Source organism: Lynx rufus, unplaced genomic scaffold (assembly GCF_022079265.1).
Source record: "Lynx rufus isolate CCGP_SWC_20201006 ecotype Redwood Valley unplaced genomic scaffold, mLynRuf1.p SCAF_31, whole genome shotgun sequence".
Lineage (NCBI taxonomy): Eukaryota > Metazoa > Chordata > Mammalia > Carnivora > Felidae > Lynx > Lynx rufus.
The window spans coordinates 316,995-335,016 of record NW_025814847.1 but is presented as its reverse complement, the minus strand read 5'-3'; the positions used below and the strand labels follow the sequence as shown (position 1 = coordinate 335,016).

At 61.4% G+C, this 18,022-nt stretch overlaps 1 protein-coding gene across 1 annotated transcript; it reads right to left on the bottom strand.

Moving 5' to 3' along the window:
- Positions 1–1,815: 1,815 nt before the first annotated feature.
- NECTIN4 (nectin cell adhesion molecule 4) lies at positions 1,816–16,589 on the bottom strand. The gene is made up of 10 exons (XM_047092615.1): positions 16,511–16,589; positions 14,359–14,493; positions 7,801–8,160; positions 5,953–6,243; positions 4,892–5,012; positions 3,876–4,024; positions 3,474–3,630; positions 2,978–3,065; positions 2,517–2,591; positions 1,816–2,225 (listed from the first exon to the last, which is right to left on the bottom strand). Exons 1-10 carry the CDS (start codon positions 16,587–16,589, stop codon positions 2,001–2,003), a joined length of 1,680 nt encoding a protein of 559 aa, XP_046948571.1. The 3' UTR covers positions 1,816–2,000.
- Between the last annotated feature and the right edge of the window lie 1,433 nt (positions 16,590–18,022).

The following is an 18,022-nucleotide window of genomic DNA, read 5'->3' as shown; positions in this document are numbered from 1 at the left end:
AGGGCCGTGCGGAGCCCCCAGGAGGATGCCAGGCTGGGCCCCTGGCGGGCCTGTGACGAGTCCCATTACCTCGCTGAGCCTGTTTCCACACATGTGACAAGGAAGGGGGTGAACTAGGTGATCTCTAATCCTTCCAGCTCTTTCCACGGAACTCATTGGAGGGCCAGCTTCTTTGTCTGCAAAGAGCGTGCACAGCATTCTGCCTCCCAGGCCCATTTTGGTGACGCTGGGGCACGACACAGGATTGACAACAGGGCGCACAAGGGCGCCGGCTGTCCCAGAAGGACCCGGGGACTCTGGGAGACGGCAGAGGGCCTGGCGGGGACACGTCTTTCCCCTTTACCTCCCAGCCACAGACACGCTCTCTCCTGCCCTACTCGGGGCCGCAGGGAGGACGATGCAGAGGGAGAATCGAGTTGTTCAAGGCTCACACAGCTCAGGGGCAAGACAGGAACCAGGCAGAACAGCTTTTATCTGTTTATTTAAAAACAGAATATCATTTTATATACAAATATGCACATATTTACACAAAATGTACACACGAGGACCCCAGATCTTTGGGCTCCACATCCAAAGTCCTGAGCTGGCCAGGGGAGCAGGGGGTGAAATCCAGCTGTTTTCGGGCCAAGTGGGGTTTGGGTACAAAATCCTGGCGTTCTGGCTGAGTGTGTTTCGGGTGGGCAAGGCAACGGTGGACCGTATCTAACCCCAGCACCCCCCCAAAACTTCCAAGAGAGCCCCAAGCTGGTGACCCAGAGTTCCCTGGGGGAAAGGAGACATTCTTGCCTCCAGCGGCAGCTTTGCCCCACCTGACCCCCCCCCCCCCGGTCTGTAATCACGACCCTTCCTCCCTTACACCACCTGTGAACCAGGAGCCCTTGTCACCCAGTCCCCGCACCCCCCCCCAAGAGACCACAAACAACTGGGGACGCAACTAAGAAAAAAGACGCGGTAGGGAAGGGACCGGGGAGCCTCTAGGGCCAGGGACCCCACCCTGTCCTCCTGCAGCCCCTGACCGAGGGGCTCACACCGTTGACTCAGACTCCACAACTCCAGGCTCCCTCCCAAGAGGCTGCCTGAATTAAAGTGTCTTAGCAGGAACACCTTTCAGAACCGTGGGCGTTGGCCCCCTGCTGGGGTCTGAGCACAGTCTCTCGGGAGGGGGGCGGCTGACCAGCGGCGGACTCCCAGGGTTGTTGGCTAATCGTACTCCAAGCAGTCCAAGCAATAACAAACATCCAGGGGCAGCGCAAATTTTCTTTCAAAGACAATTGGAAAGAAATTCAAATTTTTGTGTCTCGTATTAAAGTATTCGGAGCAGTATTCCCTACAGAAACTCCCCCAACAGGTCTATTTATAGAAAATAGGCAGGTGCAGCAGGGCCCAGAGGCCACCAGAGGCCACCAGAGGGCCAGGGGCTTCTTCCTGAACAGGGTTAGCCTGGCAGGCCCCTGCGCTGGCCGTTCACACTTGCCCCCGCTGGCTTTCAAGTGGAGGGAGCCCAGCTCCCCAACTCAGAGGAGGCCAGAATCCAGCTCCGGCCCGTGCACCTGGGTCTGGCCCACCGTCTCCACCTCTCGCCTCCAACCTCTGCGTCATTAATACTGCTCTGGGGTCCGAGGAGATAACCCGTGCTTACGGGTAGAGGTCACGCAGCCACACGACGCGCCAGCGAACCCACCGCAGTTCACTTGGACGCTGACATGAAGCACGGGCACATCACCCCCGCACACGCACAAGGTCAGCGAACGCTCACACATGCACACGGTGATCTGCGTGCATGCACACACACACACACACACACACACAGGGAAGGACTCAACCAGCAGAGCCCCCCCCCCCACCTTGGTCGAACAGAGGGGCTGGAGGAAAAGGTCGAGCAGTCGGGATGGGGAGCATCTTCCTGAAGAAATAGGGTGTTTAGAGAGCCCCCTCTCCCCGAACAGAAATCCCCAGGTCAGCAGAAGGAGCCAGGCTTAGGGGACGGAGGCAGGCCTGGGTCAGACCAGATGCCCCCGCCCATTGATGTAGATGCCATTGCCCGTGGGTTTGGCCCGCAGGGTCCCGTTCTCTTGGACGAAATGGTTCATGGCCTGTTTGATGCCTTCGTCCCGATCTTCCTCCTCCTCTGCCCGCCCGGAGCCTGGAGACAGCAGTTCAGTCTGGGTTTCAATCTCCCTCACCGTGGTCAACGTCGAGTAACTACGGCCCTCCGGCTCTTCGCTCTGGACGCCAAGGGCAGAGGGCAAGTCAGGACCCGAGGCAGGGCAGCCAGACGGGAGGGGGGCCGGGTGGGGAGCCGTAGGGTCAGAGGTCAGGGGCTCAGACGCGGGGGCCAGGAATGAGCGTCGGGCGCGGAGCGGGGGGGAAGGAGAGCCACAGGTGAACACAGGCACAGCCGAGGTGCCGGCCCGAGACAGAGGGTCTGGTGAGGGGCGGCTGGCGCGCCACATCCCCGAGCAGGAGAGGGGCCTGAGGACAGTGGTGGGGATGCCGGTGGGGCCGGGGGGCCTCACCATCACAGAGCAGCTACTGTTGTCCTTGAGACTATCGGGGTGGCCCTCGGCTCTCAGCCCTACACTCTCCTCCGGCTGTGGGGCCCGGACATGGGGGAGGAGTCAGAACAGGGCTCAGCCTCCTCCGTCATCACCTCTCCCCCCACCCGACCTGTCCACCTGTCTGCCTGTCTGCTCTCCCTGACGCCCGTCCTCGCCCCCCCACCCGGCCCCACCCTGGAGCCAGGGCTGACGGCGGCTTCCCCGAGCAGCCCCCGGGGCCAGTGCTAAAGGGGGGCCAGGTGGACCCAGAGTGGACCCCAAAACAGCCCTACCCCCAGCCCAGGCCGCGAGTCAGCGGCCAGACCTGGCCGAGGGCTGTCTGTCCTCCTGGTCTGCAGAAGGGCCCCCCGAGCCCCCCTTCCCCCCACCTCTCTTCCCCACCCTTCCCCTCCCCCAACCCGCTCCCAGATGCACCCGACCTTGGCACACACCTGGCTCCTGGGGTCCGAGTGATGGGAGTGCAGCCTCCGGATGGAGTTCTCCCGGGTCAGGGTCAGCTCCTCCTCACTGGGAAAGACACGCCCTCGTTAGGAGCTGAGGGTACTGGTGGCTCCCAAGGTGGGCAGGCCGAGAGCCTATGTGAGCCGGGGCTGGAGGGTGTGGGGGCTGTGCTGTCCCCCCCCTCCCCCCCAGTGTGAGTGAGTGGCTGCAGAGGGAGCGTGAGCCCTGCTAGGGTGTGTGTGCTTGGGGATACCCAGGCACGTGGATCTGGGCCTCCCTCCCCACTCAGCTGTGGCCCCAGCACCCCTGGCTCCCCGAAGGACCCTGCCCAGCTCCGGTCCATGAGCTCCCCAGCCGTCAGCACCCCCCGCCCGCCTCCCCTCTCTCCTGGGTGCCGGGGGCCCCCACCTCCCGCTCCGCCCGGCCGGCTTTGCCCCCAGCTTAGCTCCGCCCCCCCGAGCGGCCACGACTCACTATTTCTGGGTCATCTGCTGAGCCTTGCGCCGATGGTACCGGGACATGAGCACCACCACCACCACCAGCAGGAGGAACAAGAGTGCGGCGATCACGCCCACCACCACCACTGAGGCCGACACCAGGTTCACCTGCTTCCCAGGGGCCTCCTGCGGGTCTGCGGGAGACAGGCCTCGGTCGGGGGTGGCTGCCCACACCCCCGCCCTCCCCAACCCTGCCCCCGTGTCCTCCCAACACCCCCCCCAAACCACCCCCTCAGCCTGACCCTCTGCAAAATACTCGCGGTCCAGGCCCCCCCCCCCCCGCCCACCGGCTCCCGCCCCCAGCTCACCCTCTCTGTCACCGTTGCCCCTCCGGGCTCTCGGCCGGGCCCCCCCGCCCCCTGTCTGCCCCGGTGCTCACCAAGGATGTCCACAGTGACCCGGGAATCCCTCGAAGAGAGCTCGTTGCTGACGTGGCACACGTAGATGCCGCTGTGCTCGGGGGTCAGCGGAGGAAAGCCCAGAGTGTCCCCTTCCGCTCGCACCCCGCTGGGCAGAGGCCCGTCCAACCTGGACGACAGGGAGGCTGCGGCGGCCCGAGGCTGCCCCCACCCAACGTGCCCGGGCAGCTCTCCCCTCCCGCCCCCGTGACGTCACCCGAGCCGCTGGCTGTTCCCACGGTGCCCCTCCCTCCCCCGGGCAGGTCTGGGCAGAGGCCCCTGCTCCCTGCCGCCCAGGCTGACCCGGGCACCCCCCCCCCCCACACACACACGTCACCCGGCACTGGGTACCAGGTCCACACCGCAGGACACCCCGTCCCTCTCTGGGCTCAGACGGACTGGGAGAGTGTGACCGCACGCCCCAACACCCACGACATTGCGTGGCAGGGGACCTGAACGGAGCCCGGGGCACGCACGAGGCCACACGCACGGTTCATCCGCTCACGTGTGAGAATGTGCCTGTCGGGGGCTCACACACGTGTGCACCTGACCCCTCCCCAACCCCCTGGACACCTGAGACCCGGGAAAAAGCCAAGGAACCGGCAGAGGCGGGCGGCTGGCACTTCTAAGGTGCTTACAAGGGTCTTACAAGATCACAGCCGTGCCTTTTTGTCCTCTCCGCCTCAGGTACTCACGTAAACATATAAAACATTAATATTTAAATCTCGCGCTATGTCTCGCGTTTGAAGAGTTAGGGGGAAAAGCCAAGGACTTACTAGCTTGTTCCCTCCCAACGACCGCGTGCATCGTGGGCCCCCGGGTGCAAGCCAATCGTGATATTTGGTGACCACGCGTATTCTTGGGTGGGCCTGAACACGTGCCCCACTTTATCCGGGGTCCAGAATATACTGTCCCAGCCCCTAATGAGGACACGGCAGCCCTGCGAGGGAAGGACCCTGGCCGCAAGCGAGGCCCTCCCCCCGGGCCAGGCCCTTACCGTGTCCAGTTGTACGAGGGAGAAGGGTATCCCTCGCTCAGGCACTTGAGGGTAGCCCCTTCTCTGCCCACCTGCCACAGCTTTTGGTCTTCGAGGCCCCTCACAGAGGCCTCGGTGAGGACTGGAGTGGGAGGAGGGAGGAGGAAGAAGGGGAATGAGGCTTTCCATCACCTGCTCCTCCAGGGGCCCCCTGCTCGGGCCCCACCCTGCCCTTCTCTGTCCTTCTCATCTGCTTCCAAACCCAGCCCAGCCCAGCCTGGCCGCCGGGTCCTGGCCCCCCGGCTCCCCTGTGGAGCTCTGAGCTCAGAGCCCACTGTGGTTTGTCTGGGCAACGAGCCTAGAAGTCCCTCAGCAAAGAGTCACGCTTTTTCGGAATCCCCTGTGGTCCCCGGCACAGTGCTAGTCACGGAACAGGTGTTCCGTCAATGCTCCCTGATTCTCCAAAGACGTAACGATCCTACTTGTCTGTACATTTCCTTGACAAACATTTGTCGAGGGCCTACTTTGTGCCAAATGCTGGGTTCGTATGAATCGAAAACAGCCCTGTGCCCGGAGAGGCTCTGAGCTTAGTGCTGGGAAAACGGTATCTGCTGCGGACTGAGGACCATTCAAGCACTCAGCGTCGTGTGAGATGCTTCGCGTTCGTGGTTTCTAATTCCCATCGGAACCCTGTAAAGTTCGTATAATTATACTCCTGCTGCGGAGGAAAATGAAGACGGACAAGATTGACTAACAGCCGGTGCACGGCAGAAATAGGGCTTGTCCGACCAGAACCAGGGTCAAGCTGTGGGGCCCGAACCTGTCTCTCTTCGTGTGCGTCACAAAGTGCTTTCAAGTCTGTGTTTATACCGGATTCTCCCAACAACCCTGTGGCGTAGGACAACCCCCTTCGTAAACAGGACACCAAAGGCCAGAGAGGTCTGAGTGATCTGTCAAGGTCATCCGGGACGGCCTCCTGGTCTTCTACCTTTGCACTAGGGGTCTCCCGGCCACACAAGGCCACCTTTCACGATCCAGCCTGGCCAGACTGGTGAGTCTCTACCCAAGATCCAAGTACTCACAGGCCACTTGGAGGATGTGGGTGATCCTTTGGTCCTGCAGCAGGCCCGGATGGGACACCACGCAGGTGAGTGGCTGCCCATTCATGCTGCGGCTGGGCACCAGGTGGAACTCCGAAGTGACAGCAGCTGAGCGGGAGTGCTTGAAGGAGCGGCTGGTCGCGGTGCCCTTGACCTCTGTGTCCCAGGTCACGCTGGGGGCTGGGCTGCCCTCTGCTGTACAGGAGGCTGCCAGCGTCAGGCCCTGGCCTTCTTCTAGCGCCGGACCAGGGTTCAGGGAGGGCAGGGGAGGCACTGCAGGGGGGGGAGGAGGCAGGGGTCACGGTCTGCACACCCGTCAGGAGGCCCTGGCCCGTCCCAGCTCGGTCTTGCAAGGGAACATTTTCAGGCCCTGTTCGTTGTCTTACCTCACCAACACGGACACCCCCACATGAGTGGTAGGCTTTCAGCTTTCTCCATGGTTTTGATTTTTAAAATTTTTTTTTACAATGAGCAGGGATCATTTTTTAATAAGAAATGATGAAGTAAATAAAGAGCTGACCAGACAACATCTCTGTCCTAATAATAATAGCCAGCACTTAGTGAACACTTATTATGTGCCGGGTATCGTGCTAAACACTCGATCGATGTTATCTCATTAATCCTGCCGGCCTGCGGGCCAGCGAGGTGGGCATCCCTACCCCTGTTCTACAAGTCAGGACACCGGCGCGTTGGGGAGGTTAGAGGATTTGTCCCAGACGGTCAGCTGTTGGAGGATGGGGCCCAGATTCACACTCAGGATTTTCACCCCCAAGGCTAGTGTTACTAAGTTCCACGCAGATAAAGGGAAACTGAAAGAAGGTTCTTTATTTCTATCTTCTTGACATGAACAGCTCAAGCACAAAATGCAAAAGCCTTAAGTAGACCATAGGTCTAGGGCATCCATCGACCACAAGAGCCCACGGCGCAAAATGGTGGTTTAAAAGAAAGGTGGGGGCGCCTGGGTGGCTCAGTCGGTTAAGCGTCCGACTTCGGCTCAGGTCACGATCTCACGGTCCGTGAGTTCGAGCCCCGCGTCGGGCTCTGTGCTGACTGCTCAGAACTTGGATCCTGTTTCAGATTCTGTGTCTCCCTCTCTCTCTGACCCTCCCCCGTTCATGCTCTGTCTCTCCCTGTCTCAAAAATAAATAAAACGTTGAAAAAAAATTAAAAAAAAAAAAAAAAAAAGAAAGGTGATGGTGAGGGGCGCCTGGGTGTCTGAGTTGGTTGAGCGTCTGCCTCTTGACTTTGGCTCAGGTCATGATCTCACGGTCTGAGATCGAGCCCCGCATCAGGCTCTACCCTGACGGTGCAGAGCCTGCTTGCTTGGGATTCTCTGTCTCCTCTCTCTGCCCCTCCCAGGCTGGTGCACACGCTCGCTCGCTCGCTCTCTCTCTCAAAATAAACAAATAAACTTAAAAATAAAATAAAGTGAAATAAAAGGTGATTGTGATCTCCAGCCACAGTCACTGAAGGTCCAGACCAGGAAAGGTATGAGCCCCACTGGTCAGGCACAGCCACGCCCGTTGGGGGCTGGGTCCCGTGGTCCATATCTCGGCCCCACATTTTAAAACCGTGGATGGCCAGGGAGGCTGCGAAGGAGTGCCTTTGGTAGAACCACTGCGGGAACTAGTAAGTGTAGCTTCCAGAAGAGGAGACTGGGGGCTGGGGTGGGCGTGGGGAACGGCAAAGGTCCTCAGCTCTTTGAAAGGCTCGCGGGCAGAGGAGAGAATGAGCCCGTGCCACCTTGCTTCGGAGGGCGACAGCCACCAGGGAGGGTGGTGCAAGTCAACAGAAGAATGTTCCATTACGTGCGCCCCGCACCCCACTTACCCAGCACGCGGAGCCGCAGCCGCGTCTGGAAGCTGCCTGCGGGGAAGGTGCTGACGCGACACTCGTACTCGCCCTCGTCGGCCTGCACCGCGTTGCGCAGGAGCACGGCGCCGTCCAGGGGGCTGCGTGGAGGCGGCGGCTGCTCCACGCGGCCCTCGTAGGCCGCGCTCACGTGCAGCCCGTACTTGGAGTGCAGCAGCGCGAGCTCCCGGGCGCCCTCGCCCGCGTCCACCCGAGCCCACGCCACCTGCCCCACCTGCTCGCCGGGCTCCCCTCGGTAGAAGCAGGGCAGCTTGGCGTCCTGGCCCAGCACCACGGTCACCGGGTCCGAGGTCTCCAGCTCGCCCGCCCGGCAGCGGCCTGCAGGGGGCAGAGAGGAGCAGCCTAGATTAGGGGGCGCAGCGGGAGCCCGGGGGAGCACTTCCTGGTGCAGACGCCCGGGGGCGAGGAGGCCACCCGAACTCCTGGAGCGCTTTCTGCTTGCCAAGCGCGTTCAGTCCATTACCTCATTAGATCCACACAGCATTCCCGAGGTGGGCGTTATTATCGCCATTTGACAGATGAGGAAACTGAGGCCCGGAGAGAGGAAGTGACTTGCCTAAGGCCACGGGGACGCCGGGTGGGAGAGCCACACCCTCTCCCAGCCCAGGAGTGAGTCCTGAGCCACGGAGGGAGGCTGCGGCTGGAGAGAGCCAGCCTCCGCCCTCAGGGAGTTCCCAGTCCTCTCACGGAAATGGGTTTTGGGCGCAGAGACCGGGGAAGCCCTGGGCAAACTTTCACAGAAGGTTCAACCCACCAAGGAGGGGGCGGGGGGGGGGGCGAAAGTGAACGCTTTCAGGAAGTGTGGCCAGGAGACGAGGCAGGGATGGAAGGCAGCTGGCGGCTGGGATGGGGCACGTAGGGGGCGAAGGGGCCCTTCGGAACATTCTTTTCATGGCTTCAAGATGACCGATCTGGATTCCCAGAGAGCAGGCCTTCTCTGTGGGAGGAATGGCCGCAACGGAGGCTCAGAGACAGGAATGACAAGTCACTGAAGACAGAAAGGCCCCAGGTCAGAAGCCCAGAGAGATGAGGTCAGGACAGACACCCAGCGACAGGGTCAGAACGGTGGCGAGCGAGCCGGAATCAGAGGGGCGGAGACGGGCACCAGCAGGGAAGGGCGAGCGTTCTGTGCATCGACAAGGACAGCACGCAGCACCCAGGGCCATCTATCAGGTCACCTCGTTTTCAAAGAAGGATCCCTTTCCTGTCTTGTCCTCATGGAACCTGAGGTCTGGAGACACATTTTGTGGATGTGTATGGAAAGGCGTGACGGCCTCTGATTTAGTGCTCAGGGGTGTGTTGCAGGCCACTTGGGGGATGGGACAGTCACCGTGGACCCGAGTCCTGCGGGAGGGCCTCGTGCATGAGCTGGGTAGGACCAGGAGGGGGAGACCCCGGAAAGGGATTCCAGGTGAGGGACCCAGAGGGGTGGAGAGGCTGGCTGGCTCAGGAAACAGGGCGGAAAGGACGCACCTAAGGCGGGCGGTGTGCGTCCAACAGGACAGGTACGCGTGCTTGGGCCTTGCACACCAGGGGAAGGAACTCATGGGGCGCCATCACTGCGGCAAGAGGCCAGTGGCTGTGTGCCCTCCGGCTGGAAAGCAGGGAGACTGAAGCCCCGAGACTCTCTAGGAACCCTTCATGCTGTGGGACAGGGAGGAGGGGACAGTCCTGGAGGACCCTCGGCAGGATTTGATCACTGACCAGAGAGACAGAGAGAGAAAAGAGAGGCCGGACAAAGACAGCTCCTACCGGTTCCAGGATGAGTGACGTGGGGGGGGGGCGGGGCCCGGGGAAACTCATGGTCCAGGAGGAATAAATAAATTCGTGGAATAAGGCATGTGAAACGCAGGGCTGGGGGCAGAGGGAGGGTTCTCTCTGGGAAGCCAAGAGCTCTCTGCCTTGGGATGTATATCCAGCAACTCCCCGCAGCGCGCAGCCCCTGCCTCTGGCCACACATGCCTGGCTCACCCGGGGCCCCTCCCGGGAGGCGCTCCTCCCGGTGTCTGGAGGGATGACTCCTCCTCAGCCTTAGACTCCGCTTAGACACCGCTTCCTCCGCCACCCCACCCCCACCTCAGGCAGAATGAGGGGCCCTCGCTCCCTCCTGCCCTAGCGCCCTGCTCTGACCTCACCACCGTACTGTATCCCCCCTGGATTGCATTTGGGCCCTTCCCGTCTGCCTGTCCCGCCGGACGGAGCTGCCCAAGAGAAGAAGCTGGGTCTCACATCACATAGGGAAACACGGTTTTCTGACTTAGGGCTCAGTGGCAGGTGGTCTGCCTTCTTGGCACGTAAGGGGACCTCGATGAATGTTCATTGAGTGAATGAATGAATAAGAGAGAGAGAGACAGGGAGAAGAAGGAAAAGGTAGAGCGAGCAGGAATGAACCTTGGGCTGGGCTGGGCAGACAGGGAGGGGGTTGGCATGGCAGCCCGGGGTGGAGGCAGGCTGGGCTGGCTACCTGGGTTCGATGCCAGAGGGAACAGCCCTGACCGCGCACAGGGAGAAGGCCGGGGCTGGACGGGGCGGTTATGGAGGGAGGAAGTGGTCCACTGGGGTGGACCAGAGGGCTCCGGGGAGGCTGAGCATAGGCCAGAGGAAGGGGGTCCCGTGACCCTGCGAGCAGGGGCGGAGGGAGGGAGGGTGCTGTCGGGAGCTGGGAGGACCCGAACGGGACGGGACAGACCTGCAGGGCCAGATACCGGGGCCCTGACCTGCCTAAGCTGGTGTCGGTCCCACCCAGCCCGGCCTGGGAGTCCGGCTCACCACCCGCACCCCTCCCTGGCAGGGAGCAGGGCTGCCAAGGAAGGGCTGGAGGTGGGCTGGAGATGGGGGCTCAGCCCCCAGCACATCCTCTGCTTCAAGCACTGGTTTCCACAGGCACAGGGGTCACAAGCCCTGCTCCGCTGGGACACTCAGACCCTTCTACGGGACACCGTCGGATGGCGTATTTCCCATCCCTATCCCTATGCTTGCCAACCATCCGGCCCCTCTCCACAACGCATCGCCCACATTTTCCCCAACATACGTCTCCCTTAGGGCACAACAGACCATATGCCTGCGTCGCGGTCCTCTGCGTCCCTCCCCGTAAGTCCAAGATCCCCACCGCCGAGCAACAAGCCCACGCTTCACAGGATGAAGAACCCAGCAAAACAGCAGAGCCCTTTCAGGATCTCTCCCACAGCCCCGCATTGTCCTAAGTCCCCTATTCACCAGGAGCATCACAGCTTCGGGCAACAGCCCCTCACGCTTCACACACACACACACACACACACACACACACACACGCACACAGGGGCTGCGACAGAAGGAGGAGAGAACTTGGGCTCTAGAATCCCCATCCTGGACTAAACTGGACCCAGAAGCCCAGACTCCCAGGCCAGGGCAGGCCGGCCCTGCCTCCTCCCTCTCTCCCCCACCCAGTGCCCGCCTGGCGTCAGCATGATGATGTCACCAGAGCGAAGGAGACACGCCGCCCGCCTGGTGAGGTCACCCCGCGGGCATGTAGTTGCCAGGCCGGGCCAAGCCCACGGACCCTTCTGCTGCGAACTGTTCACCGAGGCTGGTGGACTCTGCTGGCTGGGCACTCCTCCCTCTGACCGTCCCCACCCCTCCTCCCGGGAGCACAGGACGCTGGTCAGGAGCCCTGGTGATTCAGATGCCGCCACAGAGCAGCAGGCCCAGCCACAGCCGCCACCAGCCACCACCTTGCGCAAGGAAAAAACAGGCCCAACTGGCCAGACGGGATCCCTGCCCTCGGCCTCCCCCACCCCTGGCCAGGCCCCCACGGGCCTCTTTGGGGCCCTGCCCTCTGTGTCCCCCACCCGCTCCCAGACAGGCCCTCCATTCCTGGTCTGGGTTGGCTGCCTGGGTCCCAGCTTTCCTCTGTGTGGGGGGCCTGGCCTCCGATCTCAGGAGGGGAAACTGAGGCTAGCAGCTGCAGATAACAGCGTCGTTGGGGAAGGAGGCTTTCCTTTGTGAGGGGCCTTTCTCCCTCAGTATCCCTGCATCTAGGGGTCCTGGCGACGAGTCTGTGCATGGGTCTTTTGCGTGTGAATGTCTGATGACTTTGGGAGAGGGCCTGGCGGGTGTAAGTGAGGCCGACTCCTTGCTGAACTTGGGGGTGTTTTGCACTTCTAAGCGCTCACGTGTTATCGTTAGGAAGGTGTCTGTGCTCGCCTGCCTCCAGAGACAAGAGCCGCGGAGGGGTCTGTGTGCAAGCGTGTGCGCGGACACTGGTCCGTGTGCGTGTGCGTGTGCGCGTGCGCGCTCCCGTCCCGCGGGACTCTGAACACAGGGTAAATGTTTTGATGCTGGTCCCTCCTGGCTTCCACGTGTCTGTCTGTCTTAGCTGCCCGTGGTCAGTGGGGGGTTGGCTCTGCCCCTTCGCCTCTGCGGCCCATCTGGAGCGGAGCCAGGCACCCCTCCCCACCTCACCCCAGACTTGAGGGCAGATTCATCTCAGGCGGAGGTACCCAGAGATGAGGTCACTGTCCCTCCAGGTGATGGGAAACTGCCGTCAAGGACTCCTCAGCAGAGCAAAACAGAGGCTCACCCTCCCCTGGTTCCTCAGGCTCCTGCTAGAAGGACTCCCCCCCCTCCCCCGACCCCCCAACCACCTCCCTCGGCCCCCCAGGAGGCCTCTCCCTGGGAATCTCTGTCAGGCCTCTGCTGCTGCCACCACCAGAAAAACCAGCTCTAGCTCCGGGCCTGGGGTGAGGGTTGTCTGGTGTGGGTTTGGTGGGAAGGGGGGGGGGGGGACTCCTGCTTAGGGCTAGGGGGAGGGGTCCAAGCGGTCCAGGGGCTCAGGCTCCTTTGTTAACTCTTGCCTCCCCTCGCCCCACAGTGGCAGCCTCTACCAGACAGAGCTGGAATGGGTGGGAGTGTTTGGGGTAAGAAAGAACCTGGGAGGAGCCCTGAAGCCCCCCATTCAAGACAGGTGACATCAACCACCCGGCAAGCCCTTTTTTCTTCCACCCTTCCTCCCATAACCTTGGCCTTGGAGGTGCTAAGGAGCCTGGAAAACCAGGAGACTCTCCGTCTGCCTTCATCCACGTCCCTCACTTGGCCCCCATCGTCCTAAGCCCCCCAGCTTAGTGACAGCTTCCCAACCCGGGCAAAGTGCCCACCCACAGATTAGTGTCTGGGGAGGGGGGCCACACCAATCACAAAGGCAGCTGAGAACAATGGGGGGAGGACAGGCCTTGAGGCAGCCCGGCTCTGGCCCAGACACAGCTCCCAGCACAGATAAGTCCCCTAAACCCCCCCGGAGCCAGAGTCTGAGCCCGGCTGAGTCACCACAACAGCCACACTGTGGGTGGGAGACCCAGAATTCAGCTTCTCCCAAACTCCTGAGATCTTAGCCACCCCGCACCCCTAAATCCTGCCAGCCACCTCCCCCCAAAGTGGGGGCCAGCTCTGCCCCACCCCAAATCAACCCAGCTCTCAGGACACCAGTTACAAAGGCAAGCGAGGAGGGGGTGGCCAGAAAACTCTGGGAAAAGTTCCTGGGGCCGGAGGCTCCCCATCCCAGAGAGAGAGAGATGATCCAAACCACCTCCTTCACAGCCCTCCTCTACGAGGCTTGGTGGCCCGGCCCCAGTTCTGAACTTGACCTTCGCGTGCGGTTTTAGATTCAGCCCCTAGGCTCCTGTCCTCCCTTCCCTCCTGACTCAGCTCCCCACCCCACCCCCAGCCTTCTACTCTGCTAGCCTTTGGTCAGTGCTAGAGTAAGCTTTGCAGGCCGGAAAGCCCAGGCAGTCTCTCCTGACGAGGCCTAGCTCCCTACAGTGGCTGTCCTCCTCAGCCTGGAGGACTCCAGGGCCCCGAGATGATGCTCCAGAAGCTGGGACCGTGCGCTGTGCCACAAACTCCTCACCGCCATCTCTGTAGCTGGGGTCCTCTGAGCCCAGCCCCCGCGAAACACCAGGGTGGGACCAAGGTCACTGGGGCCACGGGGCTTCCCTTGTGATTCTCCTAGTCCCCGCTACCTTGGGTGGGGAAGCTAGCTTCCCTTTCTGGCTTCCCTGGGTTAGGGTAGGTCCTGCAGGAAAGGGCCTGCCCCCCTCTGTAAACAGGAACAGAAAAGCAGGGATGGGGGCCCCTCCCTTTCTAGGAAACTAACCTCAGGTAGAAAGCAGATCCTAATCCTTGGAGGGCACAGAATTCAGGGCAACCCCCCCCCCAACACTCTGGCCCTACAGGACCCCATTGGGTCCAGACAAAGAGCTAGAAACTAGCATCCCACTCACTGGAGGGGTGTCTGTAGATTTGAGCCCGTCGGCTGCAGGACAGGAGATGGAGGGAGTAGGGAGGGGACCTTACCCGGAAATTCATCCCATTAAGGAGAGACAAAGAACTGTGGTGTCAGACGCCTCCCAAGCCTGGGCTCCTCTCCCTGTCAGGGGTGGGGCAGGGCCCTGGGGCTCAGAGCTCTAATGACCCAGGAGTTGGGGGGGGGGCACTGATTTGCAGCAGGGCAGGGGCGGAAGGCAGCGTCCGGCATAAAGCTACCTTGGTTCCCACTGAGAGATGGGCCAGGACCCTTCCCCCCCGCCATCACCGCAGCCAGACTGACCACCTCTTCCTGCACCCAGCACCCCCCTTCGGGCAGCGGCTGGACAGGCACACCGCCACAGGACTGCAGAGCTGGAAGGCCCATAGAGATCCCGGGGTCCCACCTCGTGGGCTGCCGAAGTCTACGTTCTTAGTTGCCAAAGGTCACCTAGCAAATGGAGACCAGAAATGGGGCCACAACGCAAGCCTCCTGACTCCCAGCCCAAAGCTCTTTCGGAGGCAAGACCTCCGGCTTTCTGGGGGCTTCCAAAGAGAGGAGCCAGAAGGGGGGGCGGCAGTGGATGTGGTCGTCAGGCTGGGAACCTGGGGCCCGCGCTGCAGGCCTCAGAGCACCCTCCAGCTCTGTGCAGGTCCTCGCAGCCATGGGGGGGCGGGGGGCTCACCGGGCCCCAGTTACCCCGGATAATTCTGGAGTTAGGGTGCCCCCGTAGCCATGGCACCTGTCCATCAGGCATTGGGCAAGGCCGGGTGATGCCCTGACTGCAGGAGGTCTCCTCTCCCCTTCCCTGGGCTTCTCTTAGAAAGAACAGCCTCACGTCCTGGAAAAAGAAGGCAGGACCACGTCCTGTTTGCCACCGCATCTCCAGCATTTAGTTCCCTGGCTGTGCCCCGTGCACACTCAGACCTACTAGCCTTTAACAGACTGGAGGCTGGGAGACCCGGACACTCGCCCTGGTCTTGCTGCTAACACTGAGTCGTCTTGAGACGTCGCTTGCCTGTTTGTCTCAGTTTTGCTGTCTGTAAAATGAGGCAGTTAGAGCGGTGGCCTCTCTGACCCTTTCCGTGTCCTGAGACATTGTGGCTCCATTCTTCAAGGGTGGCCAGGTCCCCCAGAAAAGCGGCTGCCGAGTTCTCTGGCCCCAGCGACCAGACCCCACCCTCTGGGCCTGAGCAAGTGAGGAGGGTTGTCTGGAAGATGGGAGTTAAGGCAGGGGTGGAAAGCAGAGGGGTTGGAGCTCAGGACCCTGTGACTGGAGACTGGCCGATGCCCTTGCATCCCCCCTCCACTATAAGATCAGACAGGAGCAGTGCCCCCCCCCCGCCCCCCATCTGTGCCTCATGCTCCTGACAGCTTCAGCTGGTGACGGAGAAGGAATCCCTGCCGGGCCCTGCTGGACAATGACACTTCCTTGCTCCTGGGCCTATCCACACAGGGCTCTGTCTTCCCAGGACAAAGATTCCTCAGTTGCTCATTACTCTGGAAAGAGCCTAGGGAATCCCACTGTGGTGTCACTGTGCATACACATGCTTAGACACACGCACACACACGCACACACACACACATTCTGTCCCCCACTCTGGAGATTGTCAATTCCTGTAATTTACATCTACTATATACACATCAGACAGGAGTAACAGAAGGCATCCAGTTGAGAAAATGAGGGGACAGGGAATAAACAAAAGGAGACCACACCCTATCTAGAAGATACTCTACCCTAGACCTCCCCTCATCTAAGCATCACCGCCCCCATTAAATAGTGTCTCCAGGGAAAGAGAGGGGCCCGAGTGAAGGCGCCCCAGCTCCCCCCTTGTCTCCCAGCAGGTGCTCCAAAGCCGGTGCTGTAGGACCTCATAAAAAGAAGGGAACAGAAGGGCCCTGTCCACGGTCTGGGCATCAGGCTCCCTGCACCCTGATGACTGCTGACACCAGCTCCGCCCTGAGTCAGCCCAGCTCCAGTCAGCACTTCTGGAGCCCCGGGAGCAGGCGAAGGAGCCTCCAGGAAACCCTGGGGTGAGAGGGCCCCCCACCTGTGCCACCTCCCTGCCCCACCTGCACTGGGTCGACACGTCCACCCCCCGGGCTGAGGCAAGGCTGTGGCAGAGGCGGTCAGGGCCCCCAGACGCGGGGCTGTGGCCTGGGGCTGGAAGAGGGCGCGAAGGGAAAGAGTGAGGCTGGCCCTCCTGGGGGCGCCATCGGCAGTGGGGGGGTGGGGGTGGGAGAGAGAGATTGGTTGCTCAGTCCAGAGTCAAAGGGAAGAGAATGTTTAGGTGTGCGTGTGTCCGTGTGTGCGTGTGCGTGCGTGCGTGTGCGTGTCTGTGCTGGCTCGGGCTCAGAAGCAAGGGTCCCGATGGTTCGGGCAAGTCCTACCTGGAAACGATAGCAGCAGCAGCAGCAGCAGCAGCAAGGCCTCGGGCCCCCGCATCTTGGCTCCCAGGGACAGGGGCATCGGTGGAAAGGCAGAGCCGCCCAGTGTTTCTGACGGTCCCCTGAGTTCTCCCTGGGAGCCGGCTCTAGAGCTGGGTAGGGCGCGACCCGGAAGGCAGGAAATCGCGGAGTCCTCAGGCACTGCCTCGCCTGCCTATCCCTCCGGGGTCTCTGCTGGGGACCCAGCCCTCCTCTACCCGCCCAGCTCCGGCTACCCCCGAAAAGCCGTGATCGGGAGCTCCGAGCTCCCCCAGAGCTGCTTCCCACGCCGTGGCCAACGACGACGGCAGAAACCTGGGAACCTGCTCAGCAGGTCAGAACAGGTGCGTCTCCGGGGGTTGGGCCTGGCACGAAGACGTACCAGCCACCGCCCCCACGGCCTGGGCTAGCTAATGGGCGCCAGGGAGGGAGGGCAGGAGGGAAGGACCCGGCGGTGGTGGTGGTGGCGGCGGCGGGGGGGTGGGGTGTGTGGGGGGGGATCCCATCGTCAGCTCCAGGCTTCACCGGGCAGTGTGGCAGGGGCTGGGGAGGGAGAGGCAGGGTGCGGGGGGCGGGGCAGGAAAAGGCCCAGGGTGGCTCAAAGAGGGAGGCACCAGGCCAGGAGGAACAGGGGCAAGGCCCTTGTGGGTGGAAAGGAGCCCAAGCATCCCACACCCCAGCCAGCCTCGCTGCCTCCCGGGGGCCTTGCCAAGTTCCCCAGTCTCCTGCAGGGGCTCGGCTTTGAAGCTGAGAACCAGAGAAGGGCCAGAACTGGGAAGTACGGGACTGGCCCATATACCTCTTGCTTTAGGTGAGAACAGAGGCCCAGGGAGGGGAACGGCCTTGGAGGGCACACAGCTTAGGTAGGAACACGGTTTTCTCAGACGCCTGTATCCTCAGACAGGGGGCTGGTTCCAAGACGCCCGAGAAGGAGCTTAAGTGACACCGTCCCCAGTGCCACCGTATATAGAAGCTGATGGACTGACCAAGAAATGAGCCCCACGGGTTCCTGGCCTCCCTCGCTGGATCCTCTCTCCACTTCAAGGCCTCCTCGTCACCTGGCCAGGAGTCCCCAAAGTGCACCAGCCCAACACCCCACGGTCATTTTACCCTCCTAACCCACAGTCATGGGACAAGACCACATGTCTGGACTTTGCAAGGTCAAGCTCGATTTCAAATACTCTGCTCCTGTATCCCTGTAAGTTTATTCCTACCTGTAAGCCCCTGGGTTTCCATTCCGGATGCACACAATATAACCACCAAGTGACACCAGACCTTCCTGGCCAATGTGGGACAGCCAGAGGACGGGGGCAGGCTCTGAACTCCCTGAAAACTGAGTGACGAGGAGCCACAAGCTCACTGTCAGACTGGGGCTAAAAAAAAAAAAAAAAAAAAGTAAATACTGAGCTAAACGTGAGGAAAGAAAAAAAAAAAAATATATATATATATAGGTTACAATTTGCAGCAGGACCCTTT